Source organism: Lonchura striata, chromosome 20 (genome assembly GCF_050655825.1).
Source record: "Lonchura striata isolate lonStrDom1 chromosome 20, ASM5065582v1, whole genome shotgun sequence".
Lineage (NCBI taxonomy): Eukaryota > Metazoa > Chordata > Aves > Passeriformes > Estrildidae > Lonchura > Lonchura striata.
This window is the reverse complement of record NC_140722.1, coordinates 2527361-2540748: the sequence shown is the minus strand read 5'-3', so window position 1 is coordinate 2540748 and position 13388 is coordinate 2527361. Positions and strand designations below refer to the sequence as shown.

The 13388-nt window shown below is 45.0% G+C and overlaps 1 protein-coding gene across 3 annotated transcripts in view; it reads left to right on the top strand.

Moving 5' to 3' along the window:
• The first annotated feature begins 367 nt into the window (after positions 1-367).
• The window catches only part of MMP24 (matrix metallopeptidase 24), a 44384-nt gene continuing 31363 nt past the window's right edge, over positions 368-13388 (top strand). Inside the window, exons 1-4 of one of the 3 annotated variants that reach the window (XM_077787033.2) lie at positions 368-525; positions 2903-3051; positions 8953-9027; positions 11031-11335. In XM_077787033.2, coding sequence (XP_077643159.2) covers positions 427-525; positions 2903-3051; positions 8953-9027; positions 11031-11335 — 628 coding nt within the window. In that variant the 5' untranslated portion in view covers positions 368-426. Of the gene's footprint in view, positions 526-2902; positions 3052-8572; positions 8783-8952; positions 9076-11030; positions 11336-13388 lie in introns of those variants that run through there. The other 2 variants (XM_021546300.4, XM_021546301.4) reach the window with 2 other exon arrangements.

Below are 13388 nucleotides of genomic sequence, written 5' to 3'. Positions count from 1 at the left end.
CGTCTGGGAAGGCCTTCCACAATCTAGAGCTGGTAAATACCTGCACGGCACAGCCCTCATTCCCTGAGGAATGTCCCTGCTAACTGCCCCTCCAGCTGTCCTGCTGTCGGCTACACGCAGCTGGCATTACATTCTCTTCGGAGATGCTCACACCAAAGAACAGCCTTTCTTAAGAAAATTTTGCATATTCCACGCTCTGCAACACGCCGGCCGGTCACGGCGACCCGCGGCCGCAGTCCCCGCGGGGCAGCCCCGCGCCGACCGGCAGAGGAAGCAGCAGATTCCGCTGCCCGCCTTCCCTTTCCCTTTCCTCTTTCCCCGACCCCCTTCCCTCTTCTCCTTCCGGGCAGCCGCGCAGCCGCAGCCGCGGCGCCGGAGCGCTCCGAGCCCCGCTGGTGCCGAGCCGGGCCGGGCCCCGCCGGGGCCATGGCGCGCTGCCCGCGCCGGGCGCTGGGCGCGGCGGGGCCGCTGCTGCCGCTGCTCTGCGCGCTGCTCCGCGCCGCCGCCGACACCAGCACCGGCCGGGTAGGTGGGCGAGCGGCGCCGGGCGAGGCCGCGGTGTGCGCTGGGTGTCTCGGGGTGGGCCGGAAAGCTGGGCGGTCAGCGGTTCCTTCGGTTCCTTCGCCTCCTCCGACAGAAGCCTTCCATCATCTCCCGCAGGGCCGGGCTGAGCTCGGGTGTGCGGGCACAGCTCCTTCGGCCACGCCTCGGCGGGTTGACCGGCCGGAGAAGCGGCCGTGCTTCTGCTGTGTGATCATAGGCTTCAGTGTCCGGGAGCAGCTCTCGGAGTGTCCGGGTGGCCCTCGTGTGGTGCCCCGTTCCCGCTGCCGCCTCCGAGTGCGGCCGGGAGGGAAGGGGCTACGCGAGGGCAGCCCTACTCCGAGCTGTTTTGGTTACTGTGCTCTGCTCTCGCTGCTCGAGGGCAGCTAATGTTGGTTCTAATGGAGTGTCCCAGCATTGTTCTGCTTGTCGGAGGCCAAGGCAGGGGTAGCAAATGGTCTTGGAACAGTTTTGCAGCTTGGCTTTGTCTGAAGCCATTGGTGATGTTCGTGTTTAATAGCGCTGTGTGTGTCCGTGGTGAATTTTGGCATGCCCAGTTCAGGCACTCGCGTTGCTTCTCTACCCGACCTGGAGCGCTTCCTCCGGCTCTGGTGCGCCTAACACGAGACCATTAAGGAGCTGCTGATGCAGGCCAGAGGAGGCCACGGATCTGAGAGCTGGAGCTCTACTGCTCTGAGCCAGGCTGGGAGAGCTGAGGGTGTTCACCTGGAGAAGAGAAGGCTCCAAGGAAAAGCCCCTTCCAGTGCCCAAAGGGGCTCCAAGAGAGCTGGAGAGGGACTTTGGACAAGGGTCTGGAGGGATGGGACACAGGGACTGGTTTCCTACTACCAGCAGGCAGGGTTAGATGGGATATTGGGAAGGAATGTGAGGGTGAGAGGTCCTGGCAGAGGTGCTTAGAGCAGCTGTGGCTGCCCCTGGATCCCTGGAAGTGTCCAAGACCAAGTTGGACAGGACTTGGAGCAACCAATGAGACCATAGTGGAAGATGCCCCTGCCTGTAGCAGGGAAGTTGAATGAGATGGGTTTCTAGCACTTCTATGATTCTTTCTCCTGCTTTGGAAGCAGGGCCCTTCCCTCTCCCTAATGGCTTTGGCATCTTCTTGTTGCCACAAAGAAACAGGGATTGTTCTCCCACTTTTTCTTCTCCTGACTTGAGCCCCTTTCCTGCTGCTGTGTTTTGTTAAGGAAGAGCAAGCATCTTCCCTCCCCCTTCCCTGAGTGATCATGCTGTCAGTGGGAGAACAGGTCATGCAGATGATTTATCAGTGCTTATGTGGTGAAGACTGTCCTGTGGGTCAGATCGATTGGGGAAAAGCTTATAGGATATATGCTAGTCTCATAATAATTCTGATCTAAGAATTGAATCAACCAGAAGAATGAAGCACTAAATGTATATGAAAAGTTAGGGGGAAAAGTTTATGAAAACAATTTTTTATTCTATTACTACTATTATTATTGTTGTTGTTGTTGTTATTGTTACTTAATATTCTGGTTTCTCCTCATGTCAAAGTGAGGGAGGGGAAGAGAGGAGAGGAAAAAAATCCTGGATAATTATATGTTTTTAAAAATGCAGTCCTTAGCATTTTGACAAGTTTGATATACAGTTTTATCTAAAACTGCATTTTAGGGTGAAGGCAGGGAAAAGGGACAGAAATCCTTGAGGAGAGTTGGCTATTTTCTGTTCTGACAGTTTGCTGGTATTAGGTATTAGTTGAGGAATCACCCACCTAATCAGGGTCTTCAAACTTGTGGAATGCGGTTTTTTTAATGTGTATTTTAGGTCTTTTTGGGGTTTTGTTGGTTTTGTTTGTTTGTTTTGGTACATTTGTTTTGGTTTTTTTTTAAGAATTATTCCTGTGCTCATTGCAAGGGCAAAGGTGAACTTGTGTTTTCAGGGATTTCTCAGGACTTTTAAGCTGTTTTCTCAGAATGATGGTCGAGAGACAGCAGTAGGTAGTGGGCTCTTGGGAGCTTGCTGCTGTGGGGACTGAGGAGTCTCATGATGGCAAGAGAACAGGGTGCAGAGGAAGTCCCTGGAACAAGAACAAAGCTTCTTGGGCATTTCTGGTGCTCCAAAGACTTAAGTTTGCCCCAGTTGCTCAATACAGATGATGTTCATTTTTAAGTGGCAGGTCTGCCTTGTCCTGTCACAACAGGTTATATTAAGCTGGGTCTTCAGCCCTTCCTAGGAATTATCTGATATTACCAAACCTAACAAAAAAAAAGAGAGATGGCTGAATTTTTTTTGGCTAGTTTGTCACTTTTTCTTTTGAGGAAATATTCTGAACTGTTATGCTGAAAACTTACTGTGGCATCTTACCATCTGTTTCTTTCTTTTTCAGGGTTGGTTAAAAACTTATGGCTACTTACTTCCATCTGACAGCCAAATGTCTCCCTTGCAGTCAGGAAAAGCTGTGCAGTCTGCAGTTGCCACTATGCAACAGTTTTATGGAATCCCAGTAACAGGAGTTTTGGACCAGACAACTATTGAGTAAGATTAATATAGGCTACTTTTGTCTTTCTATTTCTTAATGCATTGTCATATTTCAGTATGAAATATGTATTTCATACTGACAGTATTTTTTGTGAGTGTGAGGAGAAGCTCTTGTTACTGTTGTTCTTTGAGCACAGATCCCCATTTCTGGTGCACAGTCAAAGCGTGAATCCTGTGAGCTTCTGGAAGTGGAGCACATCAAGGGTTTAATTTACTTCCATCTCTCTCTGAATTTAGGTTAAAATTCTGGCTCCAGAAATGACTTCTAATCTATTTCCTAATTAATTTGATTTGTGTATCTCCACAGATGGTATTTGTGGAGATCCATAGTTAGAACCGAAGTGAATTACTGTAGTCTGATGACAGTAGTTAAAGGTACTTACCTGCCCGTAGTTGCCATTTGTTGGACATTAGATGTTCTCTGCTGTATGTTGGCCGTGTGTTGTTGTTTGTGATCACGGTTTTGATAGCTCAGAAGCATTAGTGTAAATCACCAGGGCAGGAAGGGCTTTGTTTTTTCATCTTCTCTTTAATGTGGGCTCCAAAGGGTGATGTGGAAGTGGCTCCTTGTCTGGTTGCCGGGGTGTCGTGTAGTGGCTGGATCCACCTGCTATTGGTTTGGGGTGCATCTGCTAACTAAAGCAAAATGCAGAGGAAGTCTTCCTAAGGCTTTCTGGGGAAAAAAGCGTATCATGGTGAGCAAAAAGAGAAAGCCCAATGGAACTTGCTTGGGCCCTCCCTAGTTGTCCCTTGCCGTTGCTACATTAGCAGACCCTTTCAGAGCATGCTCTGCCTTCATCTCTCCTCACAGGGCACACTGCTGGTAAAAGGGACATGGTAGCCCAAAAGAAAGGCCCATAAAGTAACCAAATAATGTAAAGAACAAAGGTTTTATGCCTTCTGGGCCACAAGAAGAGGGAGAAACAGAAGAAATTAGTGAATCGGACAGGAGGGGATCATCCTGGGTTGGGACTACCTCTCCAGTGAATGTAACATTCCCTCCTTTAGCTCACAGGAAGAGCCCCTTGTTTTCCATTGAGGGACAGAGAAAATCCTGTATGCTTTTCAAATTACTTGAAAACAAAAGTGCTTTTTAAAGGTGAGGATTTTCCATCTGAGATCTCTTTGCCATTAATAACATGGTTTGTAGGTGAATGTTGAAGCAGAGCCATCGAGCAATGCTCTGTGTGTGCAGTTGGTGTGTAGAAGCTTGGATTTGGGATGCTGATGATTTGGAAAGGAATGGGAAAAGAAGGGGCAGTGGCTGTGATATTGGGGTGCTAGTTGGGAAAGTTAAGGAGCTGCTTCTGCTGCCTTGCGGGTGACAGGAGGGGCACAAACTGTGACTGGCAATCCCTGCTTTATTAAGTAAATTTTTTCTGACAGAAAGGAAGGTGTTGCCCACGTTATACTGAGTTTGTATTTATGGGCAGGGCTTGATCAATGTATGAACATGCAAAGGTTGATGAGTGAAAAACCCAGATGGTTCCCTCTTCTGTAACTCAAATCTTGAAAACTTGAGACCTCAGCTCCAACCAAACACTGGTGTGCTTGGGAGGCATGTTGAGTTGCTCTGTCTCCATCTCTCCTGAGTCAGTGGGTCCATATGTTGTATGACAGGGTGGAATTTGCCTAGAATTTGCATGAATGGAAAAAGAGGTACAGATTGCTGTTAACAGTGAGCCTGTCGTTTGAGCTGGAGGGGCATCTGCCTGGGCTGTGTTGGGCTGTCACTTCTCAGACCTGGTTTTGGAAGCTGGGCAGAAGGAAGAGAGTTGCCAAGGCAGGCTGCCTCCAAGAGTTCTGAATTACTCAAGCATTTACTAAGCCATTGTTTCAGTCTGTGTTAGGAGTTCTGAGATTGCAATTTGGAATTTTTCTGTCACTTCCATCAGTGTCATAAGTTCTGTTTTGAAGTGATTTTAAGAATCAGAGTTATTTACACTTACTATGGAAGCCTAAAGTTTCTCATTTCCTTTCCCACATGCCCTCAAATCTGGAGCTTTTTTTTCTCCTCCAAAATTGATACCCAAGCATGTGGAAACTTCCATGCAGGTGCTGCTAGTGGGAGATGGAAAGAAGCACCACCACTGGTGATGCTTTTTGGTACCTAAAAGGAAGTTTGGGTGAGGGTCCATGGAGAATGCATAAAACAGCCTCCTCAGACCCTGCAACTGATGATGCCTCAGCAAATTTTGTGTCTGCCTGCAGCTGATGGGCTGAACTGTGGTTTTGTGAGCAGCTGGGCAAGGATATAATCCTGGAGCATGCTGGAGAGAAGACACACTAGTACTGAACAAAAATGGTGATTTGTCTTTGTCATAGTCAATCACGTGGCCTTGGAAGGGACCAAAAAATAATCTTACTTGTGTTGAAAGCATCTTGTGCTTTGTCTTGAGCCTGTTGTGCAGATCTCTCACCTTGGGGTGCACCACAGCTGTTGAAACATACCATTCCCACCAGCTGAAAAGTAGGGGATTGAGAGTAACAGCTCCCTCTCTTTAGGAGAGTCTTGTGAAAGGCTTGGAGCCTGAGCTGGGGAGAGCAGCTGTATCTGGACAAGAACTAGATGTCTCTGCTTTTGGAAATTGCTTGTTTCCTGATGCCAGGCAGCTGGAGGAATGCAATAGTCTGTGCCTCAAGTGTGCCAAGTATAAATTTTGATGATCCAGTGTTACTGGTGTTCCCATTTAAAAAACTAAGGAGAGGGGAAATCAACCATAAGTATCTGAATCTTGCTTACGGTAATTGTCTTTTGTTGTTTCTGATGTGATGATTTCCCCTGGAACATAGAGTGCACTATCCAAACTGCTCAGTAGAGAATGACTATCATAAAGCTCAGCTACAGATGATTAACAGCAGCAAGCTACAGCTTTGTGGATATTTTGCCACAGACCTGCCCTGCTGAGTGGAGGAGAGATGGCTGGATTTGTACCATGTGATTAGACCAGGGCCCATATGTCTGGGAATTAAACTGAATCAGGGATCTGATCCAGATAAACATTCTCAGCTTGACATTAGCTCAGGCTGATGACAGCTTGGGTACTGCTGAATTCCAACCAGGTAGCTGAGCTCTGTTCCTTCACTTCAGACAGGCAGTATCTGAGCTGTGGAACAAACTATGGTAGAATATGAGGTTCAGACAGGCCTAAGTGAAATGGGGTCTTTATATAGTTTAAATACTATATAATGAGGAGTTAGGGGCCATGGGCAGCATGAGTCTCAGCAGCTCTATCTTGGAATCTTTGGCTCAAGAAATCCTTGAAAGCCCCAGGGGTTGGTATTGCAGCTTCCTCTGGAATGGCCCCATATCCCTGTGCCTGTACCTGGAGCTGGCAGAGGGGCAGGGAATTTGGCTGTTGGAGGGAATTCTCTTTCTGTGGTGTCTCTGTGTAGTTCTGGCTTTGATAATAGAGGGCTGAGCTGTGTGGGGGTGAATTCATGTGGCCAGCTGGGCATGGGGCAAGTGTTGAGAACTTGGCAAGGTGTTCTTACAGGAAACAGATGATGAGATGTGAGGTCCTGCTGGTGTGTCAGCACTGCCCTGGACAGCCCCAGTGACTTCTCCACACATGCAGGCTGGTTTGGTAGTACTGCTCTGTTAATTCTTTGTCTTCCAGATGATACTAGTAAGGATGAAACATAAGGTCATTTTCTGACTATAATCAGGGCCTGATGACAGTAATGTTCAGACTACCGGGGTTTTCATGAAGCTAAAACGGTGAAAACCTGATTCAGACTATGGCTTGTGTAAGGTTATGATGAAAACATTGTATCATAACATATGAGTGGAACTAAAAAAAACCCTGAAAACTCAGGATATATTTAGGAGCATACAGGTGACAGTAAGCTTGAAGTGTCTTTAGGAAAGTGCTAGAAGCAATGCAAAAGAGCACAAATAAAGGACACTTAAAAATCACAGTGTGTTCAGGTTGTATTTATATTTCTAAAAGTAAATCTTAGATGTACTGCTTTTCTTTGAAGGTGGCAGCAGTTGTGTGGGCAAGAAAGATCCAATTTCCACAGGTTGCTTGGATTTCTGAAAGATGTAGAGTGCTGATAAATGTGAGGTGATGTAAGTGGGGAAGATCTGTGCTGGCTTTATATACACAGCTTGGGTTCTTGTCAGGTACAGTGCAATGTGTATAACAGCTCTCATTTGCTCTGTTCTTGGTGGGGAGATGATGACAGATGATTGCACTGAAATTTATAAGCAACCAAAATTACATAGAAGTGGAATCAGGAAAGGGTTGCGTGGCTGCCTAAAGAGCGAGCAGATGTGTGTGGTCTGAAAGAATTTTCTGGTGAGGTACAGTGTCTGTGTGTCTGGTTGGTTTTTATTTAAAATTGGTTTTTATTTAAAATTGTCCTGACAAAAAGTCTTATAAACCATCTACTGGTGGTGGGAGACTCTCCCTTCCTGAAGGTCTGGGGTTAGTATTTTTTAGTGAATAAGAGGTACATTGTTTAGGCACAAGTGTGGACTACTTGCCATTGGCTGGCTGCAGTTGATGGAGGAATGTTTGCATTTGGAGGCCAAAAGTTGTCCCCTGGGTAGCCAAGAAACCTTACTGAGGAGGGTGGAGAGAATTTGGTGTCCTGTGGGAAATGGGCAAGCACTGGTTAGAATGCTTTTCAGTGGCATGTCCTGCAAAGTGTTCTTAAGGGCTTTGTGTCACTTGCCTTTGCCATCAGAGTGAGTGGATCAAATGCATGAAATGCCTGAAGAAGTCCAGTGGCTGAGGCAATGCCAATCTGCTTAGGGGGAGGCTGTGGCCGGAGGTTGCTTGCATTATTCCTGGGCTCTGCTCTCCTGTCCTGGGATGCACTGCAGAGTCTTAAAGGATGTGACTGGGGACCTGTGGGGTGTAGTACCTGTAGTTCAGTTCCTCAGTCTCTGCCCTTGTCTCCTTCTTCCCCAGCTGCCACATACAGTGAGGGGCAGATTTGTTCCTCCATAAACCACTTCCAGCTTCTGTGGAGTGTGCCCACACAGGCAGGTGTAAATTAAGGATTTATCCTTGATTCTGTCTGAGAATCATTGAAGGAGTGTCTTGAGTTCCTCTACTCCAACCCTTTGCTAAAACAGGCTGCCCAGGACCATTTCCAGTTGGGTTTTGAATATCTTCAAGGATGGAGGTTCTGCCAATTCTCTGGGCAACTTCTGCAAGTGTTTGACCACCCCAAGCTGCTGTAAGAAAGAAACAAAAGATCTGTCAAGGCTGGAGGTAAAGGAGATAGAGAGACAGAGAGTGGACTTCTGTGATAATACTGCCTGGATCCCTGGGCAAGGGACAGCATCCTTTGCTCTTCCAGTTCACTTGGCAATAGAGACTAGAGTTTCCTACATCATGAGTGACATCAAGAGTCAGGGGTTATGGGGAGAACCTAATGGAATTTAGTGTGTGTGACCCAGAGACTGGAGGGATCTGGTGAAAACCTTAGTTATTATCTGGGAGGGTTGTGTTTGCACTTGTTCAGTTCTATCTAGTGAGATATGAACTGGATTTTTTTTCAGTGGCACAGGACCACTTTATCAAATGGAGAGTAGATCCAGTAGGTAGTAAGTGAGTTTGATCCCAGAGCACAGCCACCTGCGATTTTGATTTGGATCTCTCGTGGCATTATCATCATTAAGCTCTTGTCAAGCATAGAGACTATCTGACCTGGACTCTGTGTTTCCACAAGGAAAAATGAAGTGGATTTGCTGTATGGATTGCCAGCAGAGGTGGGTAGCACAGCCTTGTGCAGAGGATAAACTTGACAAAGGGAGGACTGAACCCTTCTTTGTGTCAGCACTGGCCATCTCTCAGAGGTCTTCCAGTCACCTCCTGAGTTCTTTGAAATCTCTTTTCCAAACTCTTAGTGTAGCTTGTTGGTTTTTTACTTTACTTGCAGGTGGATGAAGAAGCCTCGATGTGGAGTTCCGGATCATCCTCACCTACGTCGCAGTCGCAGCCGGAGGAAAAAGCGGTATGCACTCACTGGCCAGAAGTGGAGACAGAGGCACATAACCTACAGGTACAGCCTCCTCCCTCCCCCTTTTTGATGGGGAGAAAATGGTCTGTACTTGTTTGGCATGCAGAATTTGTAAGTACTTTTACATTGAGACTGGATCCTCCCTGTAATGTCTAGTCTGGGCTTTTGTTCTCAGAATGTGGTGGAGTAGAATACTGTCAGAGCACTGGAGTACTGAAGAGTCTGTTATCAATTAGAAAATAAATGTTCAGTAAAAGCACCTGAATTGCAGCCATTAGTTGTGTAATTTTGGCAGAAAAATCTTAGTAAAAGGCTCTTTTTCTTCTGTTAGAAATCTAAGGCTCTAGCCTTTAGATCATGTGTCACCTTTAACAAACCATTAAAGCAGAAGGAACATCACTGTTTGAGGACGAGTTGCTTTCTCCTTCTACTGATTTGCAACATTTATTTTTGCAGAGGTTTTACTTTTTCTCCTCTAGTAGAGCTCTTGCTTTTATACAGACTTAGGCCAGCTAGGGTGAGCTGCAGGTGTCAAGGGAGTGTTGCAGAGGGGCAATTGTTTCCCAGAGGTATTCTGAGTCAGGCTGTGAGGTTTTGGAAGGCAGTTGCTGAAAGATAGTCAGTGCAGATTTATGGCAATAGGAATGTCACTTCAAATTAAAATTAACCCACCCTCTAGTTGAAATTGCAGCCTTTTAAGTTTTTTGGAGGGGGAAAGGAGATTGCAAAGGAGTGAAAATTAGATGTGTAGTCATTAAGGAGAAAATCTGGGTAAGACTAAGATAGAAAGAAGGTCTGTGGTGAAGAGGTAGAAATGTGAGTGACCAGCATGGGAAAAGTACCAGAATGTGTAGGAAAGGACATGATGGTTTGAAGGGAAAGAGGATGAGGGACTGGGGCCCTCTGTCTCTTCTGTCAAGAATTCTGAGAAAGGAGGAGGATGCTTCAAGTTGCAGTGACAAGCTGCAGAGACTGGGAGGAAGGACTGGTTCTGGGGACTAGTTCAAAGCTTCCACCAATAATTGTTTTAACTCAGATTGTAAAGGGACATCTTCTGTATGCAAAGGTCTGAGAATCAGATCCTTCTGACATTTTTCTGGACCCTTGGGGAAAGTGGTATAGAATCATATAAATAAAATAAGTATATGCATAAGCAAGAGAAGCAGCTTGGCAGATGGCTGCGCTGCTGTCCTTGTCAAACTAGTAGTTGTTTAGCTTTCCAATTTCAGTATTTGCAGTGTGCATTCAAGTGATGGGTGTCTTGATTCACCACTGAATGTGTTACAGTGTGTTTATATTAAATTGAACCAGCTTCATTAAAGACTGAAAATTGTTCCCATTACATAGATACTTTATATTCCCCAAGTGAAGTTTAATAGATCGTGAAGCTATTATATGCACACGCACAAAACATCTCCTAAATACCATTTTTAATGTAAGGCTTAGAATTATGGGACATTTATGTGCAGTAAAATGCCCCTTACTCTCACCACATCTTTAGCTGTCATGGACTGGGCTGCACAAAACTGGCAGATCCATCACTCTTATAAGCTCTAGAATATTTAAAGTAGTTCGGAGAATGAAGCAGGTCATATAAGTAAGGTTGTGTAGCTTACTGGAAGTTTGCTTCTCAAAATGAACTTTAGTGGTCCTTTTTTTTCATGTAGTAGATTCCATCTTAGCATAACTTCAGACAAAATCTGAAGTAATTTATATTTTTTTAAAAAGTTACTCAGCTGTCTACACCCAGATTTGAAAGGTTTTTAGGAAGTGATCCAAAATCAACCAAAGCATTATGAGGATTCTTGTTAATAAATGTAGAATTCATATCAGGGTGGTAGTTCTGTTGATAACTTTATTTGTAACAGCAAAACTTTGCATGCAGAGAGTAGTGTCTTCAAAAAACTTCCCTTCGGAAGTTGAAACTGTGGTTATGTATTGATAAGTCTCAAATGTATTCTGCAAATTGAAACATTCCTTCTTTCTCATACCAACAGTGTACACAACTACACCCCCAAGGTTGGTGAGATTGATACAAGGAGAGCCATTCGGCAGGCCTTCGATGTTTGGCAGAGAGTGACACCACTTACCTTTGAAGAGGTCCCTTACCATGAAATTAAAAATGACAGAAAGGAGGCAGATATTATGATCTTTTTTGCTTCTGGTTTCCATGGAGACAGTTCCCCATTTGATGGAGAAGGTGGATTCCTGGCTCATGCTTACTTTCCTGGACCGGGAATTGGAGGAGACACTCACTTTGACTCAGATGAGCCATGGACCCTGGGAAATTCTAATCATGATGGTAAGAGTGCAGGTCATCTTTCCCAGCAAGGATAAGTTGGATGCAGACACACTGACAGGGTTTCAACTAGAAAGTATTTGATTGGTGGAGCTTTCGCCTCAGTACACTGGTTCAGATGGCTTCTAAATATGTATTCTATCTTAAATGGGAAAACAATAGTATTAATTTGTTTTTGGCTGTGCATGATGTGAATTTTAGGAGTAAACAGAAGAGTGTGTCTGCTGGCTTCTTACATCTCTCAAGATTTGGGCCTTAATTGCTACAAAAACCACAAGTCTGGGAGGGAAAAGATGAATAAAAGTGTGTGGAAATTGTATCAAATGGAATACTTTCCAAAGGCAATTGAAGTTAGTTGTAAAGGTGAATAGAAATTTGAGAGTGAAGACATTTGAATTGCCAATTTGTTTTGATCCATATTTGTTTTCTAACACTCTGGAGTTCCTTATCCTATCAGAGTTTGAGGCTGTCTGATTAGTTAAGGGTGACTGATGATTGGGACAACTCTTTTAATCTTACTAAGCATGAAGAGTTTCTGCATCTTTCTAGCTTTGTCTTACTCTCTAAAGTCAATGAGCTCTTTCTGTTCTATTTTCAAACCTTTGATTGAGCATAGTGATGCCTTGTAAAAAGTTTAGGCTGATAATCAGAATTTCACAGTGGCCTCACAGCATATGTCTCCAATTTCCACAGTCCTAATGGTTTGGGAAGAGAGAGGTGTCTTTAAATCTTTAGGGATTCAAAATCATGTTTTGATATTTTGATAAGGACTAAAAGTTTACTTGGACTGTAAATGTCTTGATTTTTAAATTGTATAAAAGCAGTAGTATAGTGCCCATGATGCCTAAGGACATATGCAGAGGTGATGTCTTTCTGTAGACCAAACAGTGTTGTTTTAAAAGAAGAAAAGCTTTCAGGCACACAAGCTACCTTCAGGCCTGGCTTAAAGGTGACAGCTTGCTTTCAGACTGGAGTGCAAATGGGGGAAATCCCTCAGAGTTGTGAGGAGGTATCAGATCATCTTTGACAGGAAATGGAGCTGTCAGGTTCAGCAAGGAAATGCTAATTTGTAGGAAAGCAGAAATCATACGATATTTGTCTTTGTAGGGAAAGAGAAGTAATGCTTCCTGGCATGTGCAAATGACTAGCGGAGGTGTAGGCTGAGAAAGGGAGGTGAGGTGTGGAGAGGGGAAGAGTGTGGAGACTGTGGGAGATTATAATGTGACTGAGAAGGAGTGTTCTGCTGTCTTGAAATGTTAGGAATTTTTATTCCTAAGTTTGTGGCTGGAGGGCTCCCTCCAGATTGGGAGTGACAGACAGAGTGAGTGGTTATCTTGTGAGAGCTGCAGCAGCAAGGTGTGTTTTTGTGTGTCAGTGCTCTGTGCCACTTCTGTCTGGTCTCAGTAGTTATTTGAGCTCAGCTGTGGGAGTGTGATAGGCCTAGATATTGGATATGACTTCCCAGGAAAGTTAATGTATGAGACCTGGGAGTGCTGGTGTCTGGGGTAGAAGGTCCTTCCAGGAAGGTGGAAGGGAAGGTTTTGAAAAGTTGTACTTGCTTTTTTCTCTTCTCATTCTCTGCACAAAATGCATCGTTCTGAGATAAGCTTAGCAAGGTTGGGAGCCAGCTTAAAGACTGGCAGGGATGGCTCTGCAGAAAATATTCCATCATTTGCTAGGATGTTCCACCACAGGTGGTTACTTCTTCAAGGGTTTTTTTTAATGCAGTTTTTAGGATGGTGTTTGAGTGCAATGCATACAATGAGTAGAGTGTCTCTCTTTTTAGAAAAGCTATTCTTATGCTATTCTTATCCCTGTGGCTCTTTCAAAGACATTATGTATTTCTCTGCTGTACTGAGTGACTGTCATGAGTGGTGTCCTGAAAGTTCATGAATTGGTATTTGAGGGGCTGGTGTGCTCTTTGTGTAAGAATTGTTAGAAGAATTGAGATTTCCTTTTCAGAGGATGTCACCTGTGCATTTGCTTTCAGATTACTGTGCTGCATAGACTGGGCTGCACAGTCTCTTTTAAAAGGTCACCAGTGAGGATGTTGAGA